General features: G+C 37.6%; 1 protein-coding gene across 2 annotated transcripts in view; it reads left to right on the top strand.

Annotated features, from left to right (window-relative positions):
- Positions 1-16,926, top strand: part of DNAJC10 (DnaJ heat shock protein family (Hsp40) member C10) — a 57,573-nt gene that overhangs the window by 18,139 nt on the left and 22,508 nt on the right. For both annotated transcript variants that reach the window (XM_061135651.1, XM_061135650.1), the window contains exons 10-13: positions 9,756-9,799; positions 10,450-10,587; positions 14,744-14,833; positions 15,513-15,626. In XM_061135651.1, the coding sequence (XP_060991634.1) occupies positions 9,756-9,799; positions 10,450-10,587; positions 14,744-14,833; positions 15,513-15,626 (386 nt within the window). The remainder of the gene's footprint in view (positions 1-9,755; positions 9,800-10,449; positions 10,588-14,743; positions 14,834-15,512; positions 15,627-16,926) is intronic.

Here is a 16,926-nt window from a genome sequence, read left to right as displayed (position 1 = left end):
TTCTGTAACTTTAAAGTGTACAATTTGTTGATCAGAAACACTTATATGTTAGAAAATGATGACCACCATGATAGTAGCTAACACCTCTATCCTGTCACATAATTACCATTTCTTTCTTGTCATGAGAATATTTAAGATCTACTCTTTGAACAAGTTTCAAGGATTTAATACAGTATTATTAGATATAATCACTATATCCTATATATTAGGTCCTCAGAAGTTACTAGTCTTAAGTATGTACTCTTAGACTAGGTAAAAATCTTAAGTATGCTACTATAATTGATTATTTTCTATTTTCAAAGTACAATTTATGCTTTTTAATTTAATGTTATAATTTTTATTTAATATTTATCTTTTTATTATTTTACACATAAGGCTATAAAATTATTAATTGCTTGTTTTAAGTTGAAGTATATATTTGCAATACTGTGTTGGTTTCAGGTATATAGCATTCAGTTTGACTTTTTGTGGGATACCTTCCATTATAGGTTGTTACAAGATATTGGGTAAAATGCCCTGTACTATACAGTAAATCCTTCGTATCAATTTTATGTGTAGTAGTTTGTATCCATTAATCCCACATCACACACTTCTAATCTGTCCCTTCCCTCGTCTCTCTCCCTTCTGGTGACCGTTAGTTTATTTTCTGTGTCTAAGTTTGGTTCTGTTTTGTATGTAGATTGATTTGTATTATTTTTTTAGATTTCACATATAAATATCATATATTTGTCTGACTTCACAAAGTATAATATTCTCTAGGTCCATTCATGTTTCTGCAGATGGCAACATCTCATTCTTTTTATGGCCAAGTACTACTCCTTGTATCCACACCACATCTTCTTAGGCTAGTTGTCTGTTGATGGACGCTTGGGTTATTTCCCATTTTTGGCTATTATAAATAGTTCTGCTTAAACATACAGGTGCATATATCTTTTCAGATTAAGAGTTTTTGTCTTTCTGGATATATACCCAAGAGTGGAATTGCTGGATCACACAGTAGATCTATTTTTAGTTTTTTTTGAGCAACTGCCATACTGTTTTCCATTATGGCTGTACCAGTTTATATTCCCACCAACAGTTTGGTGGGGTTCCTTTTCTCCACTCTTTCCAGCAATTATTTGTAGACTTTTTGATAATAGCCATACTTATGGGTGTCAAATGATACCTCATTGTGGTTTTGATTTGCATTTCTGTAATAAGTAGCCACATTGAGCATCTTTTCATGTGCTTGTTGGCTGTCTGTATATATGTCCTCTTTGGAGAAATGTCTGCTTAGGTCTTATGCCTTTTTCCTTTTTTTTGGCTGCACTACACAGCATGTGGGATCTTAGTTCCCCAACCAGGGATCAAACTGGTGACCCCTGCATTGTAAGTGTGGATTCTTAACCACTAGACAGTCAGGAAGTCCCTGCCCATTCTTTGATTGGGTTGTTTGTTTTTTTGTTATTTCTGTCATGTGAGCTATTTACTATTTTAGTTATTAACCCCTTTTGGTCACATCATTTGCAGATATTTTCTCCTGCTTCTTAAGTTGTCTTTTCATTTTATTGATGACTTCTTTGCTGTGCATACTTAGAAAACCAAGCTTGTAAGTTTGCTTAGGTCCCAGTTTTTCACTTCTGCTTTTTTATTGTGTTTGCCCTGGGAGACTGATCTAAGAAAATATTGCTACAATTTATGTCTGAGAATGTTTTGCCTGTGTTTTCTTCTGGGAGTTTTATGAGGTCATGTCTTATATTTAGGTCTTTAAAGCTTTATTTTTTTTTTTTAATTGAGGTATAGTTGTTTTACAGAGTTGTGTTAACTACTGCTGTAATTGAGTGGTTGAGTTATACATGTGTATGCATCCTTTTTTTTCTGTTCCTTTCCATTGTGGTTTATTGTAGGATATTGGATATAGTTCTCTGTGCTGTACGCTAGCACCTTGTTTATTCATTCTTTGCAACCCCAACCTCCTCCTCTGTCCCTCCTCCCAAGCCCTCTCCTCCTGGCAACCACCCGTATGTTCCCTGTATCTGTGACCCTGTTTCATAGATAGATTCATTTGTGTCATGTCTTAGATTTCACAGATAAGCCATATCATATGCTGTCTTCCTCTTTCTTCTGACTTACTTCACTTAGCATGATAACCTCTAATTGCATCCATGTTACTGCACATGGCATTATGTTGTTCTTTTTTATGGCTGAATGGTATTCCATTGTGGATATGTACCACGTCTTTATACATTAACTTGCTAATGGACATTTAGGTTGATTTCGTATCTTGTCTGTTGTGAATCATGCTGCTCTGAACATAGGGCTGCATGTATCTTTTTGGATTGGAGTTTTGTCTAGATATATAAAGCGTCTGCCTATAATGCGGGAGACTGGAGTTCAATCCCTGGGTCAGGAAGATCCCCTGGAGAAGGAAACGGCAACCCACTCCAGTACTCTTGCCTGGAAAATCCCATGGATGGAGAAGCCTGGTAGGCTACAGTCCATGGGGTCGGGAAGAGTCGGACACGACTGACTTCACTTTCACTTTCATGCCTAGGGATGGGATTACTGGATCGTATGGTAATACTAGTTTTAGTTTTTTGAGGAAGCTCCATAATGTTCTCTATAATGGCAGTACCAACTGACACTCCACCAGTAATGTCAGAGGGTTCCCTTTAATCCACACCCTTTCCAACATTTGTTATTTGTAGACTTTTTAATCATGGTCATTCTGACTGGAAGTGGTACCTCACTGCAGGTACCATTTGCATTTCTCTAATAGTTAACAACATTGAGCATCTTTTCATGTGTCTATTGACCATCAGTATTTCTTCTTTGAAGAAATGTCTATTTTATGTCTTCTGGTCGTTTCATGATTGGGTTGACTTTTTGCTGTTGGATTTTATGAACTATTTGTACATTTTGGAAATTAAGCCCTGGTTGGCTGCGCTGTTTGCGGATGTTTTCTCCCATTCTATAGGTTGTCTTTTTGTTTTGTTTGTGGTTTCTTTTGCTATGCAAAAGCTTTTAAATTTGATTAGGTCCCATTTGTTTAGTTTTGTTTTTATTCTTATTCTCTTGGGAGACTGACCTAAGAAAACATTGATATGATTTATGTCAGAGAATGTTTTGCCTGTGATTTCTTCTGGGAGTTTTATGGTGTTACATCTTCTATTTGAGTCTTGAAGCTATTTTGAGTTGATTTCCCTATGGTGACAGGTGTGTTCCAGCTTCCTTGATTTACCTGTGGCTCTCCAACATTTCCAGCACCACTTGCTGAAGAGATCATCTTTGCCCCATTGTATATTCTTGCCTCCTTTGTTGAAAGTTAATTGACCATAGGTGTGTGAGTTTATTTCTGGGCTCTCTATTCTGTCCCATTGATCCATATATCTGTTTTTGTGCCAATACCTCACTCTTGATTAATGTAGCTTTGTAGCATTGTCTGAAGTTTGGTAGGATGATGCCTCCTGCTTTATTTTTCTTTAGGATTGCTCTGAACAATGCCTTGTCTGATTGCTGTGGCTAGGACCTCCAATACTTGAATAGAAGTGATGAGAGTGGGCATCCTCATCTTGTTCCCAAATTTAGAGGGAAGGCTTTCAGTTTTTCACTGTTGAGTATTATGTTTTTGCCTGTGGCTTTGTTGTAAGTGACCTTTTATTATGTTGTAATATGTTCCCTGTACACCCACTTTTATGAAAGTTTTTTTATCATGAATGGCTGTTGAATTTTGTGAAATGATTTTTCTGCATCTGTTGAGATGATCATGTGATTTTTGTCTTTTTTGTTAATATCACATTGATTGGTTTGCATATGTGGAAATCGTCTTGTAACCCTGAAATGAATCCAACTTGATCATGGTATATGATCCTTTTTCAGTGTTGCTGGATTCAGTTTGCTAATCTTTTGTTGGGGATTTTTGCACCCATATTCAGCAAAGATGAGTTCAGTTCAGTTCAGTTGCTCAGTCACGTCCGACTCTTTGCGACCCCATGAAGCGCAGCACGCCAGGCCTCGTTATCCATCACCAACTCCCGGAGTTTACCCAAACTCATGTCCATTGAGTCAGTGATGCCATCCAACCATCTCATCCTCTGTCGTCCCCTTCTCCCACCCCCAATCTTTCCCAACATCAGGGTCTTTTCAGAAGAGTCAGCTCTTCACATCAGGTGGCCAAAGTATTGGAGTTTCAGCTTCAACATCAGTCCTTCCAATGAACATCCAGGACTGATTTCCTTTAGGATGGACTGGTTGGATCTCTTTGCAGTCCAAGGGACTCTCAAGAGTCTTCTCCAACACCACAGTTCAAAAGCATCAATTCTTTGGCGCTCAGCTTTCTTTATAGTCCAACTCTCACATCCATACATGACCACTGGAAAAACCATAGCCTTGACCAGATGGACCTTTGTTGGCAAAGTGATGTGTCTGCTTTTTAATATGCTGTCTAGGTTGGTCATAGCTTTCCTTCCAAGGAGCAAGCGTCTTTTAATTTCATGGCTGCAGTCACCATCTGCAGTGATTTTGGAGCCCCAAAAAAAGTTAGCCACTGTTTCCACTGTTTCCCCATCTATTTGCCATGAAGTGATGGGACTGGATGCCATGATCTTAGTTTTCTGAATGTTGAGCTTTAAGTCAACTTTTTCACTTTCCTCTTTCACTTTCATCAAGAGGCTCTTTAGTTCTTCACTTTCTGCCCTAAGGGTGGTATCATCTGCACATCGGAGGTTATTGATATTTCTCCTGGTAATCTTAATTCCAGCTTGTGCTTCCTCCAGGCCAGCGTTTCTCATGATGTCCTCTGCATATAAGTTAAATAACAGGGTGACACTATACAGCCTTGACGTACTCCTTTTCCTATTTGGATCCAGTCTGTTGTTCCATGTCCAGTTCTAACTGTTGCTTCCTGACCTGCATACAGATTTCTCAAGAAGCAGGTCAGGTGGTCTGGTATTCCCATCTCTTTCAGAATTTTCCTCAGCAAAGATACTGACCTGTAATTTTCTTCTTTCTAGTGTCTTTGTCTCATGAATTTGGGACTGTTCCCTTTTCTTGACTTTTTTTAAATTTGTTTTGTGTTTTGATTTGTGGTTACCATGGAATTCATGTATGTTGACCCATATCTCTTACCAGCTAATACTTGATTTAAACTGATAGTCATTCAAGTTTAAACATATTTTAAAAGATGTACATTTTTACTCCCCGCCTTGCTGTTTTGCAGTTTTGATACCATGTCTTACATCCTATGCTTGTAGTTATAGTCGCTTTAGTCTGCATCCTAGCTTATATAAGTTGATCTTCAATCATTACTGTGTATTTGCATTGCCTATTTTGAGTTCCTTCTTGCTCCTTTTCCATTTAGAGAAGACCCTTCAGTATATCTTTTAGGGTAGGTTTAATATTACTGAATCCTTTCAGTTTCTTGTCAGAGAAATTTTTTTACCTCCCCTTCTGAATGGTAGTTTTGCTGTATGGAGTATCCTTGGTTGCAGGTTTTTCCCTTTCAGGACTTTAGTAGATTATGCCACTGCCTTCTGGCCTGCAGATCAGTTGATAGCCTTATGCGGGTTCCCTTGTAATTAATTCTTCATTTTTCTCTTGCTACCTTTAGAATTCTCTTTTTATGTTTAAGTTTTGCCATCTTAATTATGGTATGTTTTGTTGTGGGTCTGTTTGGGTCATCTTCGTTGGGAACCTCTGCTTCTTGTACCTGGTTGGTTATCTCTTTTTCTTTAGGTTTGGGAAGTTTTCAGCCATAGTTTCTTCAAATAAATTTTCGATGTCTTTCTCTCTTCTTCTGGAACCCCTGGTTATGCATGCTGCTGCTGCTAAGTCACTTCAGTCGTGTCCGACTCTGTGCAACCCCATAGACGTTAGACCACCAGGCTCCGCTGTCCCTGGGATTCTCCGGGCAAGAACACTGGAGTGGGTTGCCATTTCCTTCTCCAGTGCATGAACGTGAAAAGTGAAAGTGAAGTCACTCAGTTGTGTCCGACTCCTAGCGACCCCATGGACTGTAGCCTACCAGGCTCCTCCGTCCATGGGATTTTCCAGGCAAGAGTACTGGAGTGGAGTGCCATTGCCTTCTCCTCCTTTTAAGCATAGGTTGGCATATTTTACATTATCCCATATATCTTCTATGTTTCTTTCAGTTTTTTTCCCATTTGTCTTTCTGTTCTTCTAATTGGGTGATTTCTATTATGTCTTCTAGATTAATTATTCATTCTTCTGTGTCATTTAGTTAGCTGTTCATTGCTTCTAGATTGCTTTTTATCTTAGAAATTGAATTATCTGTTTCTGATTGGTTCATCTTTATAGTTTCTAGTTCTTTTTACAGTGATCTGCATTTATATTGGTGATCTTTCTTAATTCATTTAGCATTTTTATTACCACTTTTTTGAGCTTGGAGTCAGGTAGACTAGTGAGCTCTATTTCATTATTTGTTTCAGTGGATTTTTCTTGGTCTTTCAATTGGAAATATTTCCTCTGCCTTTTCATTTTACTTTCTCTGTCTCTGAATTTAGGAGAAATGATTATCTATTATGGTCTTAGAGGGGTGTTTTTATATGGGAGCATCCCTATGTAGACCATATGTACAGTGTCTGGTGCGAGAGTTAGTTTTGATGTGGACACCAGTCCCATCTTTCTTTAGGTCCTTACATTTTGTCACTGGTTGTTACCACCTTACTGGGGGGTGTTGGTTGGTTTGGGGAGTCTAAAGCCTGGGCAGAATGTGAGGTGGGACTTTTCTCTTTGCTCCATGGCTGCTGCCACCCTGTCAGGGATAAGGTCTGCTCCGCAGTTGTCGGAGTAGATGCCCTGAGGGTCAGGGTAAACCAGGCTGCATTCTCCTTGAATGGTGCCCTGCCCCTTGAGGAGGCAACTACCGAAGCGAGTGAGGCCTGTGTCCTCACAGGACCAGTGCACCACCCGTGTAGGTGTCTGAGGCTCAACTCAGATGCAGCCCAAGGTCTCATCCTTTCTTCTGTTGTGTCCACACCAGATCTAGTGCAAGGCTGTGGTGTGGAGTGGTGGGGCTAGAGCATTTGCCAGACTGGGGGTCGGGGCATTGTGGCTCTTGGACTTGAGGTGGCTTTGCCACCACCCAGAGAGCAAGGCTGCCTCAGTGACAGTCCTCTCCCAGGACCTGTCTCCCGCAACCCCAAGGCCAGGGCGCTGGCCCCACTGGGAGGTAAACTGCAGGGGGCCCCTGTAGCACTGCCCAGGCGAGTGCTGACATGACCACCTCCACTGCATCCAGATCACATCCCGGGACCCCAGTCTGTCTCTGCCTAGCTAGACTGAGTCTTCCCAGGACCTGCTTAGCCCAGATCTAATATCAGGCTGTGGTGTGGAGTGAGAAGGGCCAGATACTCAAGCTACTCATGTTGTAGAGTGTGGTGAGGTGGCAACTGCCCCTCCAAAGCTCTCCCCCTGATCGTTAGTAAGCCAGCACGTGTGTTTGCCTCATGAATCGTCTCGGCTTCTCTAGGCCTTCTGTCTGTCCCAGCAGTTCTCCCAGGAGCCAAGGGTCTTGTCTCCTCCTCGCAGGACCCCCATGACAGTATTGCCCAGTCTGTGACTCAGCCCACTTGCTCCCCACGGTGAGGGTCTTGTGGCAACCTTCTTTTCCTTTCAGATCCCTTTCAGGCAGGTGTCCCAACCCTCTGCCTTTTCCATCCTACCTGGTTGTGGGAACATCTTTTTTGCAGCCTTGGTTGCACAAGGAGTCGTTCTGCCGTTTTCCAGTTAGTTTTCCATGAGAATTGTTCCACATACTTTTTTCTTTTTTTTAATGTTTGTCAGGGTAGTGAACTCCATGTCCTCCTACTCTACCATCTCTATCTCTCTTCTACAGTTATTAATTTCTTAAAGTATCATTGTGGTTTATGTTCAGTGGGCAGATTTTTCAGCTTAATTGTACTCATAGGAAATTATACTGTAAGCTACTAACGTTTTGGGCACTTTGCAAAAATAACTGTTGATAGATATAACTCTCCCAAAATGATTTCTTCCCTCATACTTACTCATTTCAAAAATGTTTGCCTCATTAAAGTATACATTTCAAGATGATAAATTTCCAATTCTAGGACCTTTTACCTTAGTAAATTAAGTTGAAAGTTCAATACCCTACACAAATTGTAAACTATAAGCAATAAGATTGGTTAAAACTTGGTCCTAGTGTTAGAAAATATCCCAATTAATACACTCCTCTTTGTTTAACTCCAACAAGGGTCTTTTCCCTATACTTCATCTCTCAGCCTTTAAGCCACTGTGTTGAAAAGCTGTTGCTTTGCAGCTAAAATCAACCACTTATCCCATCCTAGGAAGGTATTGCCTTGCAGCAAAAATCACCTAATCACCCTTAGTCTGTCATTGAGGGATTTTATCTCATTTTGGCCTAATGCACATGTTTCTGTCCTTTCCACACATAAAGAAAACTTTAAAAACTTTCTCACATTATCTTACTTCTATAACAGGTAGGTTGATTTTGCCTGTCTCTGTAAGTTCCGTGATACTGTATCTCCCTTATAAACTATCTCATTGTATCCTAACATTCATATTTATAGAACTTTCATAAAAGAGTTCAGTTCAGTTGTTCAGTTGTGTCTGACTCTTTGTGACCCCATGGACTGCAGCACACCAGCTTTCCTGTCCATCACCAACTCCCAAAGCTTGCTCAAACTCATGTTCAATTGAGTCGGTGATGCCATCCAACCATCTCATCCTCTGTCGCCCCCTTCTCCTCCTGCCTTCAATCTTTCCCAGCATCAGGTTCTTTTCTAATGAGTCAGTTCTTCACATCAGGTTGCCAAAGTACTAGAGCTTCAGCATCAGTCCTTCCAGTGAACATCCAGGACTGATTTCCTTTAGGATGGACTGGTTGGATCTCCTTGCAATCCAAGCGACTCTCTTGTCCAACACCACAGTTCAAAAGCATCAATTCTTTGGCACTCAGCTTTCTTTATAGCCCAACTCTCACATCCATACATGACTACTGGAAAAACCATAGCTTTGACTAGACGGACCTTTGTTGGCAAAGGAATGTCTCTGCTTTTTAATATACTGTCTAGGTTGGTCATAGCTTTTCTTCCAAGGAGCAAGTGTCTTTTAATTTCATGGCTGCAGTCACCATCTACAGTGATTTTGGAGCATAAGAAAATAAAGTCTCTCTCTGTTGCAATTGTTTCCCCATCTATTTGCCATGAAGTGATGGGACTGGATGCCATGATCTTAGTTTTCTCAGTGTTGAGTTTTAAGCCAGCTTTTTCACTCTCCTCTTTGACTTTCATCAAGAGACTCTTCAGTTTCTCTTCGCTTTCTGCCAAAAGGGTGAAGAAAGAGTAAAGAAGCTATTTAAGATTGTACTATATTTTAAGAATTTGTTGTATATGTTAATCAGATAGGTCCATTACATTTTATTACCCCAAATTTTGAGATCCTTGGTTCAAGGGGACTGTTGATAGGAGGAGCTATTTTAGAATAAGATCTTAAAGAGGTGCTTGAGAGGGAATGCCTTCTTTTTTCTTTGGCTAGAAATCCTGAGAAACTAAGGGGAGAGAACAAGAGAGGGAGGGAAGGGAGGGAAAAGAGGTCAGAAGGAAGGAGAAGAATGAGACATTGACCTCTGTGTCTACCTAGTAAATAACAGTCTCAGTATTTACCAGCACAGCCCAGTTAATTGCCTTAGAATCAACATCATGGTTTGCAGCAAATGAAAGTATAGATTTAATACTTAATAGCTGAAATTTCCTCATAAGTTTCTTTTTTCCCCCCAGATTGTTTGACCTCACAGACACGTCTCAGGTTAAGTGGTATGTTGGTAAGCATCAATTATTTTGCAAAACTGTATCACCATGTTAAGAAACACATTTAAAAACTGATTCCAGATAGTTTCTTTGCTGGTTTCTTGAACATTTAACTCGTTTATAATCTTCCTTGTTTTCTGATCAATGTATTCATAGTTATAAGCGTCTTTTTAACTGATTGGCTGTATTCAATATATTTTAACATGTAGTGCTTTCATTCACTCCTAAATATTCCATAATTTAATTATGAGTTCCTCTTTAACCAGAGAGTTAGAGTTTTTGTCATTTCCAAACCATAATTTTTTGTTGTTTTGTTATTTTACTTACTTAGCTTTCATCATATTATGGTCAAGGAGTACAGTCTATGTGTTGATACTTTAACACTATTAAAACTGTCCTTGTGGGTTGAGAGTTTGCCAAGATTTTGTTTGTTTTACAAAGATTGTTAGTGTTCTGTGTATGCTTTAAAATGTTTCCTATGTGAGGTGTAATTTTTATATCTTTTTGATCAAATTTATTAATCATGTTATTCAAATCTGCATCATTTTTTATGTTCTTTTTAAAAGTTTAATTTTTATGGTAGTAAAGTTGTATTTTTGCTAAATATAAATCCTTTTAACTTATTTTTTTCAACTTATAATATTATTTTTTCCTTTCATTTTAGGATGGTCTTGTTAATGTAGGATGGGTGGACTGTGCCACCCAGGACAACCTTTGTAAGAGTTTGGATATTACAACAAGTACTACTGCCTATTTTCCTCCTGGAGCCACTTTAAATAACAAAGAGAAAAGCGGTGTTTTGGTATGAATCCCTTTAATTTCTTTACATATAGATATATAACACATGTATTCAGATATATCATTTTGTAAACAATGAGCAAAAAAAAAAATGAACCAGTTTATATCATCTGATTATGGAACACTTAGTTTATTTAGAACAAATACTTAATATTTGGGATTCTGTTTAATACTTCAGTTTATAAAGTTACACTGTAAGGATTATTTTTAAACTGCACTTTTAACAATCCCAAAGGTAAGGAATACATTCTTAGGTTAAATGAATATTTATTGGTTTCCATTTATTTCTATATTTTCTAATGTTAAAATATAGATTCTTGGTAGGTTTAGCTGGAATCTGGTGTCTGTTTTTTTTAAAGCCTCCTGTTTGACTCTGATATAAACTTAGTTTGGTGATCTACTGGTCTGGTTCACCTTCCTAATTTTATGAATGAAGAAGCTGAGGTTCAAGATAGCTGTCAAGGAGCTGAAACAAATACTGGGATATCAGATAGGTCTCTAGAGAACCCACAAAAAAAGATTCTAATATAAGACAAACTACCTGTAGTTTTCTGTTTTTATTTTTCTTTTTTTGATATTGATATAGGTTACATGTATTCATTATAGAAATTCATATTTGATTTACAAATGTGTAAAGAAAGATTTGAAATTTGTTAAAACTAAATCACCCATAGGCAAGCACCATCAAATCTTGGTATGTACCCTTCCAGATCTCTGCTTATATGTGTATGAAATTATGACTTCATGCAGACCACTCCCCAGTTTTGCCTTTGGCCCAGACGTCTGCCCCCCACTACAGACATGGTTATTCTCCAGCCTGTTCAGTATCTCCCCTGGGATATTAATTGATGTTTCAAACTTAGGTGTCTGTAACTATACTCCTGATATTTCCCCATACATCTGTTCTACCTAGTTTTTTCCCCAGCTCAGTTAATGAAAGCTTCATCTTTTATGATTAAGGCCAAATACCTTGGACTCATTCTTGACCCCTCTTTTTCTCATACCTTATAACCTATACCCTATTCATCAGGAAAATAGTTGGATCTCTTTACAATCTTTCATAATCCACCTCATTGTACTTATCACCTTATATACTATATTTATTCTTTCACCTTATATATTTATTCTCTTGCAGTAAATTTTAAGTTTGAATTTTTCACTGACATATCCTAAGGGCGTAGAAGAGTATCTGCCACATAAGTACTATATGTAGTTCCAGAATCCTGGAGTGGGTAGCCTTTCCCTTCTCCCGGGGATCCTCCCAACCCAGGGATTGAACCCAGGTCTCCCACATTGCAGGCGGACCCTTTACCAGCTGAGCCACAGGGGAAGCCCATTTACTGCCTGCTTAAGTGCTTTATACTGTGTGTGTGTGTGTCCCTGAGTAGTAGTATATATGATCATTCCTGTATATGTGTGCATCAACAATTCCTAGAAACTAATTAATTGACTAAATGTAACATAATGAGTTTAACCAGTCCTCTCTGGATAGATACTTAAATTTTACTTTTTCATGATTACAAGTAGTGTTATAATGAACTGTCTTGTTCACCTTTGTGCAGTTCTTCCATTATCTATTTAGAATGAGATGGCTGTAGCAATTGCAAATTCAATTAATGTTGCCAGATTTCCCAGAAAACCTGGGTTTATTTTACACTGTGCCATTAGCTCATGAGGATTTCCTGTACTCTAGTCAACACTAAACATAGGCTCTTGCCTTCAGTACAGCAGTCTCATTTTTCAGTGAGATCTTGGGACTTTTTGGTTAAAACAGCAAGCTCCTGAGATACAATCTCAGGAAACATAAATAAGTGATATTAGAAGTGTGATAACACAGGGTGATGAATTAAAGTCCTTGTCCCTCCTAAAAGCATTCAAATTTTTTAAAAATGTAAAATACTATGCTAGCTAAATACGTTTGGCAGGTGAAATTTAGAGGATGCACAATACCCTTGTAAGTAAAACTACCAAATTTTACTCTAAAATAGTTTTAAAATGAAGTTCTAGTGAATTTATAAATTACATAAAATTTTTGATGAATGTGAGTAAAGTGAATGAGCTTTATAGTACTGAAACAGGAAAGCTCTCTGTTTTGACCTTTTAAGCCCTTTGGTAAGAAATTATTTCATAGGTTTTTGAGAGTAGGCTATAGATTTTTTTTAAGCAGAAAAACCGAATTTTCTCTTATAGACATTGTTTCTATCCATTTGATTGTGTTCTCATGTTGAACATAATTAAACTGAATACAGTAAATGGTTTCTACAGGTTTTTAATAGAGTTTTATATCTTTGAGGTGATATTTGAATTGTCAAGAAAATAGTTTAAAGATAGACAGTAAACTGATCAACCCCTGTATACATTTTCTTGATGTAACTATTGCTGCACTTTTGGTAATAGCAGCTGCTTCCATGAGAATTAGACTGGCAAAGAGAGTTCCGTGAAAAAAAATACTCTGAGGATAAAATATGGACAGAAATAGAAGGTTGTTAGAATTGAGATGTGTCTATTTCAGTTGTTTGCATTTTAAATAACAGACCTAGATCTAAAGTGTATTTAATTTAAAATACATATTTTACGTATATACATTTTACCCTGCAAAACTCCTCAGTGGTTTGGTTCAGGGACTTTATTTCTATAAACCTCTATAATAAACAAGGTCCATTCCAGTTTTCCCATAAGTTTTTCTTAATTCCTTCAATTCAGTTCAGTTGTCACCAGTCATGTCCGACACTTTGCGACCCCATGGACCACAGCACGCCAGGCCTCCCTATCCATCACCAACTCCCGGAGTTCGCCCAAATTCATGTCCATTGAGTTGATGATGCCATCCAATCATCTCTTCCTCTGCTGTCCCCTTCTCCTCCTGCCCTCAATCTTTCACAGCATCAGGGTCTGTTCCAATGAGTCAGCTCTTCTCATCAGGTGTCCAAAGTATTGGAGTTTCAGCTTCAACACCAATGAACACCCAGGACTGATCTCCTTTAGGATGGACTGGTTGGCTCTCCTTGCAGTCCAAGGGACTCTCAAGAGTCTTCTCCAACACCACAGTTCAAAAGCATCAATTCTTTTGTGCTCAGCTTTCTTTATAATCCAACTCTCACATCCATACATGACCACTGGAAAAACCATAGCCTTGACTAGACAGACCTTTGTTGGCAAAGTAATGTCTTTGCTTTTTAATATGCTGTCTAGGCTGGTCATAACTTTCCTTCCAAGGAGTAAGCGTCTTTTAATTTCATGGCTACACTCACCATCTGCAGTCATTTCAGAGCCCCCAAAAAGTCAGCCACTGTTTCCCCATCTGTTTGCCATGAAGTGATGGGACTGGATGCCATGATCTTAGTTTTTTGAATGTTGAGCTTTAAAACATTCAAAAGTTAAAACATTTAACTTTTTCACTCTCCTCTTTCACTTTCATCAAGAGGCTCTTCAGTTCCTCTGCGCACTCTGCCAGTATTAATTGGGATATGAAGCCATCTTGCTGCTGCTGCTTACTTGCGTCAGTCATGTCCAGCTCTGTGCAACCCCATGGACTGTAGCCTGCCAGGCTCCTCTGTCCATGGAACTCTCCAGGCAGAAGTACTGCAGTGGGTTGCTTTGCCCTCCTCCAGGGGATCTTCCCAACCCAGGGATCAAACCCTGGTCTCCTGCATTGCAGGCAGATTCTTTACCACTGAGCCACCAGGGAAGCCCATAAAGCATCGTATTAGATCATCAAATATTCTATTGTTTTAACAATTTTTAGAAAATTTGTAAAGCACTGGCATTCTGTAAAACATGGTTAGCATTAAAATTAGATTGAATATGATACAGCTTTTCCCGCCAGTGAGCCAGAGGTCACTCAAGGTTATTTTGAGGATTATCATAGAATACCCAGCACAGTTAGCAGAAAATTCCAGGTAATAAAACGCCTAATAATGAAATTTATTTTGCATCACTATTTTTAAAGAAACAACCCAGTAATATAACTCTTTAATAATTGCCAAAATATGATATACTGTCTTTTTTTGAAAAGGAAAACATTTAGGATAAATAGCTTGAAAACTGTGTTACTTCTGTGGTTTTTTCTTAAAAGTTCTTTCTCTGAAAACTGAAAAACTAAGATACTGAGGTACTCAAATTTTGATTTAAAAAATAACAATATGATTCTCTTATTTTAGTTTCTTAATTCATTGGATGCTAAAGAAATTTATTTGGAAATAATGCATAATCTTCCAGATTTTGAACTCCTTTCAGCAAATACACTACAGGTAATTTTTTTTTTTTTAATAATAAATAGTAACAAATATTGATAACATTTCAGATCTTAACATTATCAGTTGATTCCAGGTTAAACTCTTAATGCCAGGTTTGCTGGGATTGCAACTTGAGGGTGGACCTATAGCTTTGTGTAACTAGTCCTGAAGGTAAGTTCAGGAAGAGCACCAGAAAAGACAAGATACTGATCACAGAGCAACTTTGAATCTGATCTGGAGCTCTGTGTTCCTCCCTACAGAACAATTTGTGTTGTTCACTGAGAATTACAGAGCAGCTTTAGAAACATTCAGCTTGTAGTAGAATCAATTAATTTCTTCTACTTATTGATCCCAGAGTTTTCTAAGTCTATATCCCTATGAAACATTATGTTAAACCTGAAAAAAATCTGACTTCCCCACCTTTCAGCTTTTTAGCTGTGTCATTAAAACTGTGTTTTTTCTTAGCACAGTCATCTACCTTAAGATTTCATGATTTAGTGGCTGTTTTCTTTCTATAGTACTGTATAATTGGTTTATATATAAACTACAAAATAAGAATATGAGTGGGTCTGAATTTTAGGCAGTATTTTGAAGTAATGGGTAGGATAGTTAAAGAAATAAAGATTAGAACTCTTAGGATTTCTCATCTCTTGTTTCTTTCCCTTTACCACTTTCTTTTTAAATCACTTTTAAGGATCGTTTAGCTCATCATCGGTGGCTCTTGTTTTTTCACTTTGGACAAAATGAAAATTCAGATGATCCTGAGTTGAAGAAACTAAAAACTCTACTTAAAAATGAACATATTCAAGTAAGAAAAATGTATTCTGCCTACCCTTCTGCTTTTGTGCTGTCTAAATTTAGTACATAAAGTTATGTTTTAAATAACATTAAGATATTTAGTTGAGTTCTAAATTTAGAAACCCCTAAATGCTTTTGTTCTTCTATTTTTTTTTTCTACTGAAAATTAAAATGATATCTGAAAAAGTTTAACCTTCATTACTCTTGAGCAGTTGGTATGTGATAAAGCTATATGATATAGTTTTTCTGGAATGCAGAAAACTATAGCCTTTTTTAAGTACTTGTTTCTTTATATAAGTAATTCATGTTCATTATTTTAAATTAAGATATTTAAATAAGTACAAGAATGAGTTAGATCTAAAAATTATCCATATTTTCACCACTGTTAAGAATTTTCTGTTAATAACTCTTGAGGCTTTTTAAACGTGGGTTTGTGTTAGCATGTGCACATATCTATATGTGCACCTATATTCATATTGTAATGGCCATGGTAACAGACATACACATGTAAATTTATATGTATGCTTTTATTGTCTTCTGTAAAATTTTCCATTTAGTGATTAAAAACCTTTCTACATACCAGTGTAATATATATTGATGTGTATATTTTTGTGTACGTCTGTGTATGTCATCATCCAGAGACGGAATAGTATCTCACTGTATGGCTGCGCTCTAATTGTTTAACCTGTTCTGTCTTACTGGTAACTTTCAGTTGTTTCCATTTCTTTGTCAGAAAGATACACTGGAAAAATGCACTATGAGGAATTTTTTGAGCCAAGGTTATATTTTCTTAAAAGTTTTCTGTCCTCATTATCGAGCCTGCCTTCTTATTGACAGCATGGGAGTGACTGCTTCCCTACACCAGTGCCAGGCCTGGTGTTACACTCTTTATAAGCAGCAGTGCTTGGATAGGCCAGAAGGGAGATGTTAATAATACTCATTTTTATTTATTTGCTTTCTACTTTATTTTCTATGAATGTCTCTACCCCACTTTCTTTCTCCTGATGGGATGTTTATCTTTTATTTCTTAATAGAAATCCTCTGTCTTAAATGCTACAAATATTTTTACTTGGTTTATCATTTGCCTACTAGCTTTTTTCCCACACTGTATGAAAATGTCGACATTTTTTATTATTTCTGCTTCTGCGGTCTTAAGACGTTCTTTCTCTCCCCCTTGTCAAGATAATATAAATATCCTCTAAGTTTTTAGAAGGATGGGCTTCATAAACAACTTAATATTTTCTTGGCAATTTCCTCTCAGGTTTTTGAGATCTCTAAGAGGCATTATTTAAACTAAATGTAGTTTCAGT

The sequence above is a fragment of the Dama dama genome, chromosome 33 (genome assembly GCF_033118175.1).
Source record: "Dama dama isolate Ldn47 chromosome 33, ASM3311817v1, whole genome shotgun sequence".
NCBI classification, from domain to species: Eukaryota; Metazoa; Chordata; class Mammalia; order Artiodactyla; family Cervidae; genus Dama; species Dama dama.
The sequence above is the reverse complement of the archived record's forward strand: the minus strand, read 5'-3'. Positions and strand labels throughout refer to the sequence as shown.